This window comes from Schistocerca cancellata, chromosome 2 (assembly GCF_023864275.1).
Source record: "Schistocerca cancellata isolate TAMUIC-IGC-003103 chromosome 2, iqSchCanc2.1, whole genome shotgun sequence".
In the NCBI taxonomy this organism is placed as follows: domain Eukaryota; kingdom Metazoa; phylum Arthropoda; class Insecta; order Orthoptera; family Acrididae; genus Schistocerca; species Schistocerca cancellata.
The window spans coordinates 726,078,681-726,100,911 of NC_064627.1; the positions used below are offsets into that span (position 1 = coordinate 726,078,681).

At 42.4% G+C, this 22,231-nt stretch overlaps 1 protein-coding gene across 2 annotated transcripts in view; it reads right to left on the reverse strand.

Annotated features, from left to right (window-relative positions):
- LOC126162524 (macrophage mannose receptor 1-like) overlaps positions 1-20,369 on the reverse strand; it is a 163,707-nt gene extending 143,338 nt beyond the window's left edge. For both annotated transcript variants that reach the window (XM_049919096.1, XM_049919095.1), the window contains exons 1-2: positions 20,317-20,369; positions 5,640-5,798 (exon numbers count right to left, since the gene is read on the reverse strand). In XM_049919096.1, the coding sequence (XP_049775053.1) occupies positions 5,640-5,777 (138 nt within the window). In that variant the 5' untranslated portion in view covers positions 5,778-5,798; positions 20,317-20,369. The remainder of the gene's footprint in view (positions 1-5,639; positions 5,799-20,316) is intronic.
- Positions 20,370-22,231: the final 1,862 nt, after the last annotated feature.

Genomic DNA, 22,231 nt, shown 5'->3' on the forward strand with positions numbered 1-22,231 from the left:
CTGCCATAACATGTGCCTTTACAAGTACGACACAACATGTGGTTCATGCACGATGGAGCTCCTGCACATTTCAGTCGAAGTGTTCGTACGCTTCTCAACAACAGATTCGGTGACCGATGGATTGGTAGAGGCGGACCAATTCCATGGCCTCCACACTCTCCTGACCTCAACCCTCTTTCATTTATGGGGGCATTTGAAAGCTCTTGTCTACGCAACCTCGGTACCAAATGTAGAGACTCTTCGTGCTCGTATTGTGGACGGCTGTGATACAATACGCCATTCTCCAGGGCTGCATCAGCGCATCAGGGATTCCATGCGACGGAGGGTGGATGCATGTATCCTCGCTAACGGAGGACATTTTGAACATTTCCTGTAACAAAGTGTTTGAAGTCACGCTGGTACCTTCTGTTGCTGTGTGTTTCCATTCCATGATTAATGTGATTTGAAGAGAAGTAATAAAATGAGCTCTAACGTGGAAAGTAAGCGTTTCCGGACCATGTCCACATAACATATTTTCTTTCTATGTGTGTGAGGAATGTTTCCTGAAAGTTTGGCCGTACCTTTTTGTAACACAGCGTATGAAGGCGTGAGCGAACTGAGCAAACTCAACCCCATAACAATACGAGCCGTGCAACAAGGGCACCGCGCTTCCGCGGCCGCTGACGTATCGGCGGGGCGGTCCAGCCAAACCGCCGCGAATATCAAGAGTCCTACAGTAGTTCCAGAGATTAGCCCCTACGTTAAGACAGAAACGAGCAGAGAACTTCATGAATCTATGTATTTATGTATAAGTATGGATTATCATAATCATGATAATAATAATAATAATTATTATTATTATTATAATGATAATTTCGTGTGGCTGCATTCCCCGTGCAAGTCTCTCAATTGGACGTCGCTTTCGCGAGTAGCGTCTCCGTACCCAGTTATCCAGCAGGGAAAAGGAGACCTACAGCTGAACGTGGCCTCCAAAACACGTTTCGTTTCTGGCAAATCTCCGCCATCATTGAGAGGTGTTTGCTAGGTTAAAAACAAACACAAAAGTCCGTTGTCCTACCAGGATTAGATCCCGCGATCTTTCAGCTGTCGGGCACGACTAGACCACCAGGCCCGACTCGGATTCTGTTCAAGCTTCGGTGCTGTTATCCAACAGCCCTAATACGTTTGTTAGAACAATTAGAATCTGTTGCTGTTGCGAAAATTTGAAGTATTTAGCGCGGACACAATTACCTTCTTTTTCGTTGGGAGTCTCTGGCCCCAGACTTGTATTCGGGAGAAAGTGCCTTTCGTATCTTTCTTCAATGGTGTGAACACTATGCTAGGTGATTTCTTAGATGAAGTCCTGTTGGACTTGCATTTTCGACATCACAGGTATTTAGTCAGTGGTGGATCTGCGATTTACTATTCCTTCTAATATCATAAGAACTGAGATGCGAGAACAGCTCCTACCTTGGCTGACTGCGAACAGCGCCAGTGTGATGGAGCTTACACATGATGCGCAGTTCATAACACCGCACAATGAATTTGTGTGCGTTAGGAACGAAAATAGACCAACAAATCTTTACTCATCGTGTGGAAGATTACACAGAACTATTGCCTCTAAAGTTCCGAAGTTAAAGTTCGGCAAATATTCCTCGCATATATATTTCCTTAGAGGTTCACGATATGAAAGCCAGATATCTAAAAATTAATATACAGAAAAAGGTGATAAAAATAAACAGTTCTTGACATTAATATTTCCTGTATATTAAAGAAAGACTCCATTCTGACAACAGTTTGAAGATTAATTTGTACAAACGAAATGACTACATGTCTGGTAACACGGGGTAAATTATAGTGAATGCTAAGCTTAGTAACTGGGGTTAAAATCTAATGCTCTTAACTGAAAACTTAATTTGTTTTCACCACAAATAATTTACAATTTATAGTGACAACATAAAGCTAATAATTTTTATTAGAAGTGAAGGTCGCTTGTCTCAATGCAGTTGTAACGACATATTCCATTGGCAGAACTGAACACTTCGCTTGGCTAAATATACACGTTGTTTTTGCTGACAGGAGAGTTATTAATGCTCCGTCAATCTTACCCACAGTGTATTCGTCTACTTGAACATTTCACAAGGTGGTTGACGCACTAGCCCTGGGTTCGGTACGGGGCGGCGGTAGGGTGAGTGGACTGCTGTGGCCTGTTGTGGGGTTGTGAACCACTGTGGGCTACGGCGGGACGAAGCCTCTCAGTCGTCTCTTGGTCCCCAGTTCAATACACAATACACACAATAACAGATAAAAATAAAATGTTTATGAACCCAAAAAAACGTGAAGCCATAAGTTTAAGTAAATGAAATCAACACTACAACAAGAATCAGTTTAATTTTTCAAGGAACTCTTTGACAGAATAGAAGAAGAGACCCGTGAGAAAACTCTTAAATTTCGATTTGAAAGCGCGTGGGTTACTGCTATGATTTTTGAATTCTTGTGGTAGCCTATTGCAAATGGTTGCAGCAGTATACTGCACACCTTTCTGCAGAAGAATTCAGGAAGTCCCATCCAAATGCAGGTTTGATTTCTGCCGAGTATTAACTGAATGAAAGCTCTTTATTCTCGAGAATAAGTTGATATTGTTAACAAGAAATGACAATAAAGGATATATATATATAGACTAGTGAACAGGGGTCGATAAGAGATTCGCGAACTTACACCAGTTATAGCCCGAAGTGCCCGTTTCTGAGCCAAAAGTATCCTCTTAGAATGGGAAAAGTTACCCCAAAATATAATACTGTACGACATAAGGTAATGAAAACAAGCAAAGTAGACAAATTGTAGTGTCCAGCGATCACTTACTTTAGATACCGTTCCAATAATAAAAATGGCAGCATTAAGTCTTTGAACAAGCTACTGAATGTGGGCTTTCGACTACAGTTTGCGATGTCTGAACACCTAGAAATTTGAACTCTTCAGTTTCACTAATCATATGCCCATTCTGTGAAATTAAAACGTCGTCTTTTGTTAAATTGTGTGTTAGAAACTGTAAAAACTTAGTATTATTGTGATTTAGCGTTAGTTTATTTTCTGCTGCGTGAACTGTACCATTTCACAGCGAGCCATTGTTCTACGCAACATCTTTTACTACTAAGCTAGCGTCATCTGCAAACAGAAATATTTCAGAGTTACCTGTAATACCAGAGGGTATATCATTTATATAAATAAGGAACAGGAGTGGACCCAACACTGATCCCTCGAGCAACCCCCATTTGACTGTACCCCACTCAGACCCCACATCACAGCCATTCCCGACATTGTGAATAATGACCTTTTGCTGCCTGTTGCTAAGATATGAAGTGAACCAGTTGTGTGAGCTACTCCCCATATTCTGTAATGGTCCAACTTCTGGAGCTATATTTTGTGATCAACACAATCAAACGCCTTAGTTAAATAAAAAAATATGCCCAGCGTTCGAAAGCTTTTGTTTAACCCATCCAGTATCTCACAGTGAAAAGAGAATATAGCATTTTCAGTTGTTAAACTACTTCTAAGGTAGAACTGTACATTTGATAGCAAATTGTGTGATATAAAATGATCGAATATATTTACATACACAGCCTTTCCTATAACTTTAGCAAACACTGATGGCATAGAAATAGGTCTAAAATTCTCTACATGATCCCGTTCTCCCTTTTTATAAAGCGGCTATACTACGGAGTACTTAAATCGTTTACAAAACTGACCATTCCTAAAGAAAAAAATCACAAATATGGCTAATACAGGGCTAACATGTGCAGCACAGTACTTCAATATTCTGCTAGGCACTCCATCATATATATGAGAGTCCTTAGTCTTCAGCGATTTAATTATTGACTCCGTCACCTTCGTGTCGGTATCACAGAGAAGTACCCGGTGATCAAAAAGTCAGTATAAATCTGAAAACTGAATAAATCACGGAATAATGTAGATAGAGAAGTACAAATTGACACACATGCTTGGAATGACATGGGCTTTTATTAGAACAAAAAAAATACAAACGTTCAAAAAATGTCCGACAGATGGCACTTCATCTGATCAGAATGGCAATAATTATCATAACAAAGTACGACGAAGCAAAGATGATGTTCTTTACAGGAAATGCTCAATATGTCGACCATCATTCCTCAACAATACCTGTAGTCGAGGAATAATGCCGTGAACAGCAATGTAAACCATGTCCGGAGCTATGGTGAGGCATTGGCGTCGGATGTTGTCTTTCAGCATCCCTAGAGATGTCGGTCGATCACGATACACTTGCGACTTCAGGTAACCCCAAACCCAATAATCGCACGGACTGAGGTCTGGGGACCTGGGAGGCCAAGCATGACGAAAGTGGCGGCTGAGCACACGATCATCACCAAACGACACGCGCAAGAGATCTTTCACGCGTCTAGCAATATGGGGTGTTTTTTTTGGTTCTAATAAAACCCCATGTTATTCCAAGCATGTGTGTCAATTTTTACCTCTCTATCTACAGTAATGCGTGGTTTATTAAGTTTTCAAATTTATACTGACTTTTTGATCACCTGGTACTTCAGACATCAAACTTGGAAAGGCATTTGCCAAGAGAGTTATATGATTCCCTATAGAAACTAAATTTTTATCTAATTCACCAGCAATGCTCAGAAAATGATTGTTAAATACCGTACATATACCTGATTTATCAGTAACAGAAATATTCTTCCTACGAAGTGATCTTATATTGTCAACCCTGTGTTGCTGACCAGACACTCAAAGAGCATGAGAAATGTGTTAAGGAAAGCATTATACTTGTCATCTATATTATTGGCACTATAAACATCCTGCCACGATTATTTCTTAACGAGGTTTAAAAAACTCTCTATTGCCGCTGGATTAACTTTACTATATAGTTTGTAATTATATGTGATATTTGTTTGAGTACAATAGCATTTCAGTGTTAAAATATGTGCATCATGGTCTGAAAGGCCATTCACCATTTTACTAACAGAATGCCCATCTAGTAATGAAGAATGAATAAAAATATTATCTACTGCTGTGCTACTGTTCCCCTGCACCGTAGTTCGAAAAAACACAGTCTGCATCAGATCATTTGCATTTAGGAGATCTACCAACATTCTTGCACCATCATATACAAAATTGATATTGAAGTCAGCACATATAACTAATTTCTGTTACTTCCTACAAAGTGAATCAAGAATACTCTCTAGCTTGAGCAGAAATGCTCTGATGTCAGAGTTAGGGGACCTATAAACAACAAAAATTAGAAGTTCAGTTTCACTAAATTCAACTTCCCCTGCACAACATTCAAACATCTGTTCAGTGCAGTGTTGTGATACTTCAGTGGACTCACATGGAATACTGTTTTTTACGTACATGGCCACTCCCACACTCCGCAAGGAACTCCTTAAAAAATATCCAGCTAATCTGTATCCTGGTATATCTGCCTCTGAATTATCAAATTATTTAAGTGCTGCTCTGATATAACAATAATTTCAGAGTCAACACCTATAAGCAATTCACTAACTTTAATTCTAATACCTCTTCTATTTTGATGAAATATGATTTCTCTGCTTGGAATCTTGACGTCCTCTGAAAGTGATCTCTTAGTTAGAGTGACTTCCTGTAAGCAGGTATACCTTGCTTCTGGTGCAGTGGAGGGCATACGTCCAGTCCTGGTGGTGCTGCACTCGGCACCCGCAGAACAGGTCCACATCGGCCAGACCACTCGGCACTGCCGTTGCCGCCAGCGCTGCCCACACCGCCAACAGACGCATCTCACTGATCCACTACTCGTCCTGCAACAACACACATCCTCTTAATTAGCTCATTTTTAATTTTACCAAATAGACAGCTGCAACCATCCAAGAAATCAAAATTGTATGTATCTACACTACTGGCCATTAAAATTGCTACACCCCGAAGATGACGTGCTACAGACGCGAAATTTAACCGACAGGTAGAAGATGCTGTGATATGCAAATGATTAGCTTTTCAGAGCATTCACACAAGGTTAGCGCCGGTGGCGACACCTACAACTGCTGACATGAGGAAAGTTTCCAACCGATTTCTCATACACAAACAGCACTTGACCGACATTGCCTGGTGAAACGTTGTTGTGATGCCTCGCGTAAGGAGGAGAAATGGCTACCATCACGTTTCCGACTTTGACAAAGGTCGGATTGTAGCCTATCGCGATTGAGGTTTATCGTATCGCTACATTGCTGCTTGGGTTGGTCGAGATCCAATGACTGTTAGCAGAATATAGAATCGGTGGGTTCAGGACGGTAATACGATACGCCGTGCTGGACCCCAACGGTCTCGTATCACTAGCAGTCGATATCACAGGCATCTTAACCACATGGCTGTAACGGATCGTGCAGCCACGTCTCGACCCCTGAGTGAAAAGATGGGGACGTTTGCAAAACAACACCCATCTGCACGAACAGTTCGACGTGTTTGACTATGAACTCGGAGACCATGGTTACGGTTACCCTTGACGCTGCATCACAGACAGGAGCGGCTGGTATACTCAGCGACGAACCTGGGTGCACGAATGGCAAAACGTCATTTTTTCCGATGAATCCAGGTTCCGTTTACAGCATCATGATGGTCGCATCCGTGTTTGGCGACATCGTGGTGAACGCACATTGAAAGCGTACATTCGTCACCGACATATTGGTGTAGCACTCTCCGTGATGGTATGGTATGCCATTGGTTACACGTCTCGGTCACGTCTGGTTCGCATTGACTGCACATTGAACAGTGGACGTTACATTTCAGATGTGTTACGACCCGTGGGTCTGCCCTTCATTCGATCCCTGCGAAACCCTACATTTCAGCAGCATAATGTACGACCACATGTTGCAGGTCCTGTACGGGCCTCTATGGATACAGAAAATGTTCGACTGCTGCCCTGGCCAGCACATTCTCCAGATCTCTCACCAACTGAAAACGTCTGGTCAATGGTGGCCGAGCAACTGGCTCGTCACAATACGCCAGTCACTACTCTTGATGAACTGTGGTATCGTGTTGAAGCTGCATGGGCAGCTGTACCTGTACACACCATCCGAGGTCTGAATGACTCAATGGCCAGGCGTATCAAGGCCGTTATTACCGCCAGACGTGGTTGTTCTCGGTACTGATTTCTCAGGATCTATGCACCCAAATTGCGTGAAAATGTAATCACATGTCAGTTGTAGTATAATATATTTGTCCAATGAATACCCGTTTATCATCTGCATTTTTTCTTGGTGTAGCAAGTTTAATGGCCAGTAGTGTACTTATACAACAACCAAAATGTTTACACAGCACACAACATATTCGTTTTCTCTCGATGCGCAAAGGTTATCTTTCTTTGCTTATGTCATTTGATGTTGATGTGAATTTCTCGGTGCATCTGTCTTGCCAAGTTATTTTTAAAACTCAAGCCTTTTGTTTGTAGTTACGACTGACTTCATTGTAAGGAGACACAAATTTGAATGCTGCATTGTACTCTTTAGAGCAGAATATTCGCCGAGGTCTTTTCTGCCACTACCAGGTGTTCTCTAAAGCTTGAATTTTAAATTAATCTGATGTAGATAATATAAGAGCACTATATGTCAACGGTTGCTGTTGCGAAAACTCAATGAGCACTTCTTATGATTCGTTGTTCAATGACTTAACCAGTTTCTTGGTGAAAATTGTAAATAATTATTCAAACAATATTTTATAACTATGATTCACAAAATTTTATTTTACATGCTCTAGGCTACAACGCGTAAAATTCATTTTTAGTATTATTCTATATCATATGTTATTCATGTCCTCTGATGTAATTTGAAACGAAGAAATTACGAACACTATTTTAGAATACCGAAGGTCTTTCAACGTACAACAGGAGAATGAAGTGAAGACTGATGGACTGCTGCGTAAAAGGCTGTAGGTTTATTGGTTAAAAATAACGTTACTCTCAACACAATATTGACAACAGTGTGCTGATTACTAAGTAACTGATAGTCAAGGATGCTTTTCGTGGTATGTAAGGTTGGAGTTTGGTTACAAATTATTAACTGAACATTACAGAATGTGTGTGAGGAGGGGAGAAATCAACCCAGTTCTCCCTTTAGCAATTTCCACATTATTTGGAAGTGGCGAGAAAGCAACCTCCGTTTGCTCGTTCAGTAGTAGTTCCACGTACTTTAATTTCAACTACAATGTTTCAAACTTTGATATCTTAACAATGCTGTATAAGGGTCGTGTAGATAGACTACAATTTCCAGCGTGTATGATATTAAATGGTTCATTTTCTGGCCCAGGTTAACAGAACATGTATTTGGGGAAATGCTTAACACAATGCTGGCTTGCAATTCTTATGTACTGCAACCGATTATGCTCTTTGACCATCCCTCACGTAAGAATGAACACAATCACATCACATGTCATACATACCTTCACGTATGAAGAAAACAGTTTCCAGCGTCAGTCACATTTATTTTGTCTGTACGCGTTTCTATGGTTCACGTCGTTATCTTAACGCGGAGAACTATTTAGTTACATAGCTGGTGTTAGTGAAAAGAACAGATCCCTTTCCACAGCAACAGACCTAGTGAAAGATAGGTTACGTTGCACCTTGGAAGCGCAGTGTTACATATAAAATACAGCAATTTTTGGGAATAAAGGATAGTTAGAAGGAAATACAGTCTAAAAAGGATAGTGCAATCCTGCTTTGGTAGCAAGTGCTCTCCACTGTACTTTATTTTTACAGTGTATCTTTAAAGATGTTAAATATATCAGAGATATTGGGTACAAAAATAACTGAAAGGTGAAATTGCTGGATTGGGTATTTGTTACTGTACTTCACAATTCCGTTAATTTATTAAATTGTTATAAATGTAAGTATGTTTATGTTTCATTCAAATAATATACATAGGCTACAACACAATACAGACTAGGGCATTATTAGATGGTCACCTACAAATAAATATGTTGTCATTTTATTTAAAAAATATAATAAGTTGCAATAGATCCAGTATTTATGTTGAAGTGGTTGTATAGAAATCAGATTTCGTACAACAGACGGGCGTTCAGTAAGCAAAGCGACACTTTTTTCTGAAAGCAGGTTGGATTTTATTCAGGTGAGAAAAATCACGTGATACCTCCTCATATCGTGTCGGACATCATTTTGTCCAGCGTAGTGCAGCAGCTCAACGTGGCGTGGGCTCAACAAGTTGTTGTGAGTCCCCTGCAGAAATATTGCGCCATTCTGCCTCTATAGCCCATCCCTAACTGCGAACGTGTTGCCACTACTGGAATTTGTCCACGAACTCAGGCTCGATTTTGACCCACAAATGTTCGATGGCATTCATGTCGAGCCATCTGGGTCACCTATCAAATGGTTCAAATGGCTCTGAGCACTGTGGGACTTAACTTCTAAGGTCATCAGTCCCCTAGAACTTAGAACTACTTAAACCTAACTAACCTAAGGACATCACACATCCATGCCCGAGGCAGGATTCGAACCTGCAACCGTAGCGGCCGCGCGGTTTCAGACTGTAGCGCCTTTAACCTATCGTCCGCCCCAACTGTGCAGAACGTTCTTCAAACAAATCTCCAACAGTTGTAGTCCGGTGACGCGGTGCATTAACATCCATTAAAAGTCTATTGTTGTTTGGGCACGTGAAGTCCACGAATGGCTGCAAATGCTCATCAATTAACCGAACATGACCATTTATAGCCAATGATCGGCTCACTTGTACCAGAGGACCCAGTCCATTCCATGTAAACACAGCCCTCACTATTGTTGAGCCACCACCTGCTTGCACAGTGCCTTCTTGACCGCTTGAGACCATAGTTTCGTGGGATCGTCACCACTCTTACCAACTGAAATCGGGACTCATCTGACCAGGCCGCGGTTTTCCAGTCATCTAGGGTCCAACCGATACGGCCACGAGCCCAGGAGAGGCGCTGCAGGCGATGTCATGTTGTTAGTTAAAGACACTGGTTTCGGACGTGTGGAGCAAAATCGTGTACGACCGCCGAGTTCACCGCAGGCGTGACTACAGGGGGCAGAGCACGCACGATCTCGCAGCAGTCGTCACCATGTGTATCGCATTGCGAGTACAGATCCGTGAAGTACCGGTAAAGAAATGGTTCAAATGGCTCTGAGCACTATGGGACTTAACATCTATGGACACCAGTCCCCTAGAACTTAGAACTACTCAAACCTAACTAACCGAAGGACACCACACAACACCCACTCATCACGAGGCAGAGAAAATCCCTAGTACCGGTAAATTGCAGTAAGAATATCACTTTGTCGGGTCAAACGGAGTCCATCATCTGTGCTCAGCTCCCCGGTAATAGCTCACTTGCGATTGGCACGATGTTGTATGAGGTGATACAACGATGCAAATTCGTCCTCTTGAAGCGATTTTGCTTTAGATCTTATCTTCAGTCCTTCAAGCTGCGGTCGCTTAATGTTTATAAGCTTCGACTTTATTTGTTTGATGGTCGACAGCTGCGTGTTGGCTGGTGACACAGTCGCATACAACTCTCGCAGAACTGCCTGGTAAAAATCATTCGTGCGTTTGACATCTTGCGCCCTTTGCCAGCTGTAGTTTTTTAAAGGATAATCGTATTTTCCGTTCGACCACAGCATTCCACCAGGCTATCTTGTTTGGGAATCTGCAGCATTGCTTCAGACAGTCCGCCCATGTCGTGGAGATGACATCTCGTAGCGCGGCATTGGCGAGAGTAGAAACATTTAGGCTCCACGGAATCCTATGCCATTTAGTTTGCTGTTTGGCCAGATTTATCGTGACACAGAGGGCGCAGTGGTGGGAGAAAGTAGCCGGAATGACATCGGCGTCCAGAACATGTTGGCAAATATTCTCAGAGATGTACAAACGGTTTAGACGGCTACATGCGATGGAGGTCAGGTATGTATACTTTACTAGGGTAGGAAATTTTAGTTCCCACGCATCTTTCAGCTGCAGGTGAGGTACCAGATCATGTAACCCCCAACAGTAATTAAAGTTTGGCGATTGATCTTGCCTGTGGATCACACAGTTAAAATCACCACTAATTATCACCTGGGTTGGGTTGTGGTGTAACAAGTAGATGATGTCTTATTTAAAGAAGTTAGCTCTTTCTGATTTTAGAGTCGTTCCAGTTGGAGCATAGATATTGACGACGGTGACGTCAAAAATTTGGCAAGCTATGCCTCTACCGGAGTCCAACATTTCGATATTGCTCACTGGGATTCCGTCTCGTGATAGAATGGCGGTACCTGTACCCTCGTCCGCTGCAGTGGTTACGGTTGTTGCAAATCTTGGTACATGAAAACTTAAGGTAGACACTTCCTGTAACAGAACTATATCAGCTTCGGACTCATAGATAAACAGCCATAGAATTGCTAATTTTAAATCTGTCACAATTTTGTTAACGTTCAGGGACAAAAACTTATAAGCTTGACTCAAGATCGTCAGAGACGTGTCGGTGTTGGGAAGCTTCGGAAGCCCAGTCCATCTCACCGTCGGACTTCGAACCTACATCTGCAGGTTTTGTACCAGTTTTTACTCTGACTTTACTTTTTGTCTTACTTCCAACCACGGAGTGATTTCTTTTAACTTTATTCTGCCGTCGTACAGTCGTTCAAAGTGTCATAGAAGACGGCGGAGTTGGCGAGTCATGGCTGTAAGCAGTATTTGAAAGTCATTGCTTCGGAACGGGTGACGGCAACTCCGAAGACGCGTCTTCAATAGGCTCGATGTATTTGTTAGGAGCCGCATTGGCTGTTTGTGTACAGCTTTCTGGTTCCTCGCGTTGTTTGGAAGCAGTTCCGAGTTGGCAGGTGTTTATGTTATGCTCTATACCGCGTTTATCATCCTCTGTGTTTACGTTTATCAGTTGACTGACTGCTGCCTCTTATATGTTGACCACCTGTGGCGAGTCAAGAAGCAGCATCGCAACGGATTGCTGTAAAGAGTCGACTGCACTCGTATTGACAGTTTCAGCGTCGGGAGTTTCAATGTGAATCTGGCGGGTCGTAACTGAGCCGTCCGACATATTCGTGTCCTGTGTGGAGGGCTGTGACTCCGCGTCATCGGTTTGATTTTTTACTACCTCGTCACCGGAGCCACTACCGTCACTAGTACGACGTCGTTTGTTACCGACAGATAATGCAACACCGGCGGCTGAGGTGTAACCGGCCACGGTTGACTGAGGTAAGGGTGAGAAGGTGCCTTTATCGAGATCGTTGTCCTCTGACGCAGACGCACTTGGTTGGGAGTCAATCACAGATAGCGTCTGATTTTGAGTTAGGTCATCAGCCAATGTTAATCTCTGTCGTTGTTGCAGATTATTTCGAAGTACGAAATCGCGCCTTGGGCAATCATCTCGTAAATGGCCACTCGTGTTACCGATAAAACAAGTGCCTACTTGTCCATCGTAAATGACATTAGCCTTATAACCACATACCATTATATAGGATGGGATATTGACTTTGCCGGCCGGTGTGGCCGTGTGGTTCTAGGCGCTTCAGTCTGGAACCGCGTGACTGCTACGGTCGCAGGTTCAAATCCTGCCTCGGGCATAGATGTGTGTGATGTCCTTAGGTTAGTTAGGTTTAAGTGGTTCTAAGTTCTAGGGGACTGATGACCACAGATGTTAAGTCCCATAGTGTTTCAGAGCCATTTTGATATTGACTTTAACGGCCAGGTCAAGTGAGAGAACCCCACTATTACATTGGAGTTTGTGACGGCTCGACCACTTATCGTTTCTAATCTGTCGAATGTCACCGTATTTGGCAAGGACATCTCTAAGAAAACCATTCTCAGCCTCAGATGGCAAATTAAACGCTCTCGCTTGTTTATATTCGATGTCAGCGTTAGTTAATGAAACTGTATTCACCGACTGATCACGATGTCGGAACTCTGCTTTCAGTATTCACCAAAATTTTCTCCAGTTGTATCTGATCTAAAAACTTCACAAAGAAACGTTATTCTTCCATGTCATAATATGCTGTGTGGACCTGGTCGGACGAGATGCCAGTAATATCTATTACCCAGTCATGGATTTCTCGGTTGCACATTCCTGGAAGATTTCTCAAATGCAAAACACAGGGTATTCTTACGGGGTACACAAGGAGCCATAACTGCACTATATGAGCGGCCGAGACCGCTGTGAGTTAATTAATAAGAGTGTGTACGACGGTAGTGAAGAAGCACTGAGAACATCACAAGTTACAATCCAAGAATTTCTATAAATACGGCTTGCGGCGCTACGACTACGCAGAAACACCGGCACGTCCGGTCGCTGTCGCGTCCCAAGCGGAACTAGCCATTGGGCTATCCATGCACGACAGACCACACACGAAAATTTCCATATGTCATCAACCATTTGTCAACAACCTGTACTCGTGCATCCATTATGTGTATTCCCTTACGGGCGAGACAATTTACTTGAAAGTCGCTTGCCAGGTATCGGTGGATGCATGCGACAGTGCAGTACCTGTGTTATCCCGAATGAATGCATGTCCAAAGGAACCTTGCATCGTATTCGAAATAACACAGGCACAGTAGTATCGTATTATCTGTTGGTTTCTGTCTCGGGTTCTTCGGCCGATGTTTGGCGATTTTTCCGACGGTTCGCCAGCACGAGTAGCTGGCATCGTCTTAGCGTCTCCCTCAACCTCCTCCACTAGCAGTGGTTGCTGAGGTTTTGACAATGCCAGCCACACGTGCTGGAAAAATGTCAGAAAAATCGTCAAACAAACGTCGGCCGAAGAACCCGAGACAGAAGTCAACAGGTAGTTTGGATTTACACAAACCAGAGGATGATAATTTATCTTGCCTACTTTTTAGGATGTGAAAAAGTATGTGCCAATTTTATTGCAGATTTTTGTGCCATATTTTCCCCGGCTCGAAGTTCATCGCCAGCGCACTAGGAGCAGTACTGTCGTTCTCTGCTAGATTATCATAACATGGGCAGTACACTGGTAATATTTTAGTCTTCTATGGTCCGCACTAAAAGAGCATCGATAACAGAGCATCTCGCTTGGTAAGGTTTTCCTTATTTCTGTATGTTGAACGCATTGCTCTTCCTCAAGAGACGTTTTACTGATGGATGTTACGCGCAGTGTGGTTAGCAGTCAGCTGTTTCTTATCCCGCACTGCCTCTCCGCGGTTATTCCCCAGACGCGGTCACGTGTGAAGGTCGCTGACAGCAGTTGGCAGCGGATCCGCAGCAGAGCTTTCTAAACAACAACGTGTGTCTCCGAGTTTTTCCTGTAAGTTCACCAGAGAGCCCCTCAAGTCCACGATACACTAAGCGAAAGCTTGGCTAATTATGTTTCATTTAGTGTTTCATTTAGTAAAGAGTTTAAGTCAGCGGGCAGTCTTGCTGCGTGGGGAATTGTAGGACGCTTCTTAAAACGTGAGGCGTGAAGCGTGCGCAGGAATCGGCTACCAGGTAACACAGAACATATGGGTTTAAGAAGGGCATAGAAATTCTTCCACTGGCCCAATGCATTACGTTTTGATTTCAAAGGGAGATAAATATCGGCTTACTAATAACACATAGTTGAAATCGCCATAGCAAATCGGGGCAGGAGCGTCCAAGCAAAGGAACCAGAACTTGTCTCGTTTGTTTGTCATGTGAGCTGTTAGCTCACGTAGTACTAGGGACGGACGCTGGATGAAACAAGATATTACAGCAATAAGATTCTAAATTTCGATTGCAGTTTCTATCGCAGGGATAATTTGGCCGCCTGGGGTAGAGATGTGTTTACAGCCGTAAATAATGCAGTAGCTTCTTCTGGGGGTAGGTTAGAATCTAAGTATGAAATAATTTGGACTATGTTAGAGAGGGTCAATCATTGTAATCACATGCTCCTGCCTCAAGAGGAGTGGCGACAAATTTGAGGGAAATCTTCCTGATCATGTTATAGTACCTGGGTGAGATTTCAGCTAACCGTTCGTAGATTGGGTGACTCAGATGATTTTTAGTGGATGGTAGTGACAAGGAATCGTGCGAAATTTTTCTAAACACCATATTCTAATATTACTTTGAGAAGATAATATTGGAACCGCTTCGCAAGCATAACAATTTGGACCTTCAGATTACGGGGGTCACTCCAAAAGAAATGCACACTATTTTTTTTAAATTTATCTTGTATTATACATGTTTGGAAGTTTCACAGTGTGTAGATACATCCTTTAGGAACAATATTTTCATTTCTCCACATGATTTCCCTCCCTCTCAACTGCCTTACGCCATCTTGGAACCAGCGCCTGTATACCTGCACAGTAAAATTCTGGGTCAACCTGTTGGAGCCACTGTTTGGCAGCGTGCTCAAGGGAGTCATCATCTTCAAACCTTGTTCCACGAAGAGAGTCTTTCAGTTTCCCAAAGAGATGATAGTCACATGGAGCCAAGTCAGGACTGTAAGGCGGGTGTTTCAGTGTTGTCCATCCGAGTTTTGTGATCGCTTCCATGGTTTTTTGACTGACATGTGGCCGACTCAGTCGAGCTTGAATTTTCATCACCTGTCACAATTCTTCCAAGAAATTCATCTCCAACATTCTCGTACTGTTCCAAAAGTTCGCTGCATACCGTTTTGCTTCTTTCTTTGTGACCCACTGTCAACATCCTGGGAACCCACCTGGCACAAACCTTTTTTAACGTCAACACTTTCAGTATTCTGCAAACACTTCCTTCCCATTTCCCAACATAGCGTGACAATTCGTTCATTGTAATGCCTCGGTCAGAAGTCACCAATTAGTTAACTCTCTGCACATTGGCTGGAATGTGTGCAGTACGAGGCCTGCCCCTGAGAGGACATTCCTCAATATTGCCGTGCCCTCTATCATCACATAACCTGCTTACCCACCGGCTAACTGTACTGCTATCGACAGCAGCATCTCCAAACACCTTTTTCAACCTCTTGTGGATGTTTCCCACAGTCTCGTTTTCACAGCACAGGAATTCTAAGACAGCACGTTGCTTCTGACGAACGTCATGTGTAGCAGCCATCTTGAAGACATGCTGTGACGGCGCCATTCACGGGAACAGGTTGAACTAAGTTTGAAAACAAGCGGGAAGGATGTATATACACACTGTAAAACTTTCACACATGCAGAATGAAAACTGTATTTTTCCAAAAATAGTGTGCATTTCTTTTGGAGTGACCCTCATATAAACAAACTTTCCCACTCAGTGAATGTAGAATAGCTAATCCATTGTTGCAGACCCGTTGTAGCATAACTGTTTACGGGTGTCCTTAGGAATGTAAAAAAAAGTAGGAAGGAAATTCTGTTTTGTAAGCGCAACGAGAAGCGGTTTTCAATGACCCAGACAGTCAACACGAAACATTAGTCTCAGAGTGCGAAAATGTTCTGTATTTCAGAATTCAACAATGTCGTGCAATAACTCTTACACACCTATGCACATAGCAAAATTTTGTGAAGCACCCGAAGGACTCGCCGTGGATCGACAGCTGTATGAGAAAGTCGCTTCACGCAGACTTAAACGTAGCCAAAGCCTCAGGCAAACAAATACCGAACGATGCCAACTTGTGCGTAATGACAGACATGCCTGTAGCGTTAGGAAAATTCGAAAGTCAATTTCTACCTACTAGTCTGACAAAAAATCTTAAGCTGTTTTGGAATTTTAATAAATTAACAAAGGGATCAAAGCCATTTGTCCAGTGATCATAATGGCATCGAGACGGGGAACGACGGACAGAATATACGAAATGCCTTTTTCCAAAACCATTTCACCGAAGAAAATCAGACTGCTGCTCCTCTCCTCAAGCGTAACACCAATGTAAAACTTGCAGATACAGAAACAAGCGGTCATGGATAGCACAAAGAACAGAAATCGCTACACAGAGGAAAGGCCACTGGACCTGCTGTGACACTAAGATGACTCTACACAGAGTACGGGAGAACGGTAGCCGGAGGAGCGACGCGTTCCTACTATAAGAAACAATTCGTAACTTCCCTGCTAGCTTTCTTCCAACTAGCGCAGTAGTAGGTACAAACTGGGGAAGTACTGCACAAAGTACCTTCCACCACACAGCGCAAGGTGGCATTTCGTGTAAACCACTTGCTCTTAGCACTTTTGCAAAAAGTAGAGATTGATGACGAAATACCACAGTGTGGCACGTTTTGATACTGAAAGTGCCAGTGACGAAGACTGCTTGTTGATCCTGTTTTGTGGCCTCGATCAAGTATTTATTCTCACATGCGTGTCCTTCAGTACTACAGAAAAGCTCATTTCAGTGTTTACATTTGCGAAACTTTGCCGGCCGATGTGGCCGAGCGGTTCTAGGAGCTTCAGTCTGGAACCGCGCGATCGGTACGGTCACAGGTTCGAATCCTGCCTCAGTCATGGATGTGTGTGATGTCCTTAGCTTGGTTAGGTTTAAGTAGTTCCAAGTTCTAGGGGACTGATGACCTCAGAAGTTAAGTCCCATAGTGCTCAGAGCCATTTGAACCATGTTTTTGTGAAAATTATACGCCGTTCAACTGGTGACATATATTAAAATGCCAATTCCCCTGTAAACATATTTATCTTTTGTTTTTAAATATGTTTATAGATTGTGTCTCTTGAATTGTAGAAATGTCACCACCTGACAGCTGAAGCTGCTGCTAGATTTGTTATTTATTGTGTGACCGGCTTCGATCAAAGACCATTATCTAAAGCATAATTTTGTTAACAGTGTGAATTTATAACACAATGTCAAAATTTTAATATTTATGAACGTTAAAAGTTACTTATAAATATTAATTTTGACATTCGCTTGGCCTCTTCCACCATCCTACGTTCATAATTCTGATATCAGGTTTACTGTTTCCCGTGGCAATACAATAAATTTAAGAAGATGCTGCTCACGACAACCCTTTTTTGAGCAATGAGTACAAAATAAGTGTTTAACGACGAATTGTCTTATATGGTGCTGAGGTTGCTTGTTAACAAACTGTTTATGCTAGAACAGTGACGAGCTTGGTTGCACAATTTTGCCATATTGGTGCTAGCTGAATGTTTAGTAAAGATATGTGACCAGAATAGCAAATAGTATGTAAACCAAGGTCTTACAATCGGCTGTGAAAACCACCAAATGTCACTTAACAACTCTGTTTACTCTTCTCTGTTCAGTTTCAAATTGACAGTATAGCTGGTACTATTCTGATTTGCAGATGAAGGACATACACTGTATCGAAAGACAGGCTAAATCATTTTTAAGGTAGTTAATCGAGACCGCAGTAAATCTACGGGACTGACTGCCAAGATCACAACGAAGTACTCGTACGTACCCAAGCAGTCGACAGGTTTTCTAATAGATGATAGTAATAAAAAAAATGGGTATGGTATGAGTGGAAACAATAACTGATGAATGTTCTCTTCAAACATTCCTCTACGTTTGTGAGTTGAATTACATATTTCACATACCAGATGCTTTAAAATATTACGCACGATATTAATTCTCCTGAGGCTGATTGACCTATAGGTCTAGTAAATTCGACAAAAGCTGTATTAACGAAACTTTCTTTTCGGTATGATGTGATGGCAGTAGGAACCATCAACGACAATTGCAGATTTTATTTGGTAACTGCAGACAGAAGATTCAGACAAGTAATGTCAAGAAGCAGATCAGTTCATAGACATAAGCGAGACAGTAATACTCGGTAGTTTGGCTGCATGTCTTGAAACAATCCTACACAACATTTTTCTGAAACAAAATAGAACAGATGTAATGGAAATGGCCGGGATTCAAACACAACAGGCAATCGCAAAGCGCTGAGATTTGTAAACAAGCTCTTTCTAAGGATGTTTTGTTGGGTATCTGGAAACTAATGCCGTGCAGGTGCGTTGCAATTTGTGCACTATGAACGCAAAGTAAAGAAACAGAAAAAACAAATAACTGCCACACCTATGTTTGATAATAAGTCGACAGTGGACAGAATGAAAAAAAATTATTGTCTTTTCACACTTACAAGGGAACCTCCCCATAAAACCCCTCAGATTTAGTTATAAGTTGGCACAGTGGATAGACCTTGGAAAACTGAACACAGCTAAATAGAGAAAACAGGAAGAAGTTGTGTGGAACTATAAAAAAATAAGCAAAATATACAAACTGAGTAGTCGATACGGAAGATGGACAACATCAAGGAGTTGTGAGCTTAGGTGCGCCGTGGTCCCGCAGTTAGCGTGAGCAGCTGCGGTACGAGAGGGGCTTGGTTCAAGTCCTCCCTCGAGTCTACAGTTTAATTTTTTATTTTCAGTTTGTGTGACAAACTCTTATGTTTTCATCACTTTTTTGGGAGTGATTATCACATCCATAAGAAAACCTAAATCGGGCAAGGTAGAAGAATCTTTTTACCCATTCGCCAAGTGTACAAGTTAGGTGGGTCGACAAGATATTCCTGTCATGTGACGCACATGCCGTCGCCAATGTCGTATAGAATATATATCAGACGTGTTTTCCTGTGGAGGAATCGGTTGACCTATGACCTTGCGATCAAATGTTTTCGGTTCCCATTGGAGAGGCACGTCCTTTCGTCTACTAATCGCACGGTTTTGTGGCGCGGTCACAAAACACAGACACTAAACTTATAACAGTGAACAGAGACGTCAATGAACGAACGGACGGATCATAACTTTGCGAAAATAAAGAAAGTAAACTTTTCACTCGAGGAAAGACTTGAACCAAGGACCTCTTGCTCCGCAGCTGCTCACGCTAACCACGGGACCACGGCGACCTTGAGTTCACAGTATCCTTGATGTTGCATGTCTTGCACATGGACTACTCAGTTTGTATATTTTGCTTATTATTTCATAGTTCCACACAACTTCTTCCTGTTTTCTCGATCGACCTGTGTACAGTTTTTCAAGGCCTATCCACTGTGCCAGCTTATAACTAAATCTGAGGGGGGTGCGATGGGGAGGTTCCCTTGTTAGTCACAAATAGCTTGCAGAAGCAAACAGCGGTGCTTTGAAGAATGGCTCTGAGCACTATGGGACTTAACATCTGAGGTCATCAGTCCCCTAGAACTTAGAGGTACTTAAACCTAACTAACCTAAGGACATCACACACATCCATGCCCGAGGCAGGATTCGAACCTGCGACAGTAGCGGTCGCGCGGTTCCAGACTGTAGCGCCTAGAACCACTCGGCCACCAAGGCCGGCGGGATGTTTACATCTGTACTGAAAAGACGCATTGCTAAAGAAATCAGCTCTGTTGCAGCTGAACGCTGAAGACAGATGTGAGATGCCGCCGCACGCCAGAGTCTGCAGCAGCGCGAGTGAAAGCGGCCTGGAACGGTACTCACTTGCCAGTACGCACCGCAGCGATGCCCTCCAGTCGTCGTCTGCTTGCCTCTCCACTGACGCTGACACGCGCTGCGGCCGCCCCTCCCCCCCCCCCCCTCCCATACCCTACTTCATCCCCGCCGCGCCGCGCTTATCTCATCCACGAGTCTTCCGCTCTTGTCTTCGGTCACAACGAATTCTGTGAACTTTAACGAGCAGCCACTTCCGTTGCCGAGTGGGAAGCACCTGTGCTTCGTGGAATCTTTTCTCGGACTACGTTCTCTGCAACGCTGGTGCGTGAGGCGGTCGTTAACAGGTGTTCACTTACCTGAATAATGCTCGCTTCAAAGACGCGTTCATTGACATCCACTGGAAACGTACCAGTGTTGTTCAGTTGCGTGTTTAAAATTCCCGAATCGTCCCTAATACTGCAGGCTTTAACGAAATGTTTTTTAATCAAAGGACAACAGGACGTTTTAACACGTAGGTACACAAGAGCCACTTCTCTGATTTTGCTTGTTCTGAAAATTGTCGCGCTAAACAGCATAACACTCAGCACAATTCATTCTTAGCCATTAATATCGTATTTGTATCAACGTAGATTTCCAGTCACTTCAAAAACAGTCGACGTATTTAAGACACCTCTAGGTCCCTTCTCACACTATCCGAAGCACTCCTACGCCTGTTATTTCTGAGGATAAGCAGGCTACACACCGAAGAGTTATGGAAAAAAACGAAAATCAATATGGTGATCAACCTACACAGCTCTCGTAGTATTTAATTGACTAGTTTCGCTCATCAGATACTCATTGCTCTAGCGACATCACGTCACAGGTTTCGGCACGATAGTCAACACGTAGCGGTGCGAGTTAGATCTCAAATGTTCAGTTCCAACGAGCGGAACCAGATGATTAAATTAAATGACTTGTGGCAGCTTATTTGTATATTATCAACACTGGTTGCAGCGTTCCCTTCAGGTGTTGTCTACGTTTTCTAAGAAACGAGAAGTTAGTCATGGCGTCAAACGTGTTCTAACCTTATCACTATATTCGTTTCTGAAAAAAATATAGCCCAACTATACCTCCCGCTCTATAAAATTCTACGTATTACCTAAACTATGTACCCACAAAGTGTTATCCAATTTAAACTTGTATGCTAACCTTCGACTAAACAGAATCTAATTTGAACTGAACTAGTCTGAATAAAACTTGCCTTCATATTAAATGCGCAACTGAAATAAAACAATTATCTGTTCCTAATCAAAATTTCCACTTACCTCGCGTATTGACAACATTGTTGCAGATTTCTCGAAAGCGCAACAGCAAACATGCAGCGGCTAAGTTACGTAGATTTATATTTCTAGATAAAATTTCCAGTTGTTGTATACCACATGCGGTAATGCGTAACGATAGACAGTGGGGTCGGGAGAGTAACTATTCCTATGAAATGATATTCCAGTACAACGATTTTAGATTGAAGTATAATCAAAAAGACAGAGTACAACTTCTTAACTTCTTGTGAACTTCTCACACAACATTGGTCTGAACAATAATACGCTTAACAAAGTGAACAATGAATTAAAAAGGGTACCATGTTGAAAGAGAATTCTTACAAAAACGAAACAGCTTAATAAGTTGATTTGTTAATACATGACTCAAGGAAGTGGGGTAGTCTTTCTCGTGGGGTGATCTTTCTCTCAGCTCTGAGCAAATGATAAAAGTTAACTATCTCCCAATAATCATTTCTACAAATGTCTTATCTCAGACTTCTTCTCTCCCAATATAATGACATTATTCAAAATTGATATTCTCTTTGTTTTCTAATTCAGGGTGATTAACGAAGATAAGCCAATATTTTAATATATTATTCTACAAGTAAAACTAAAGAAAAAAATCAAATAAACACAGGTCCATAAATGTTTAGTTACGGAGTTAT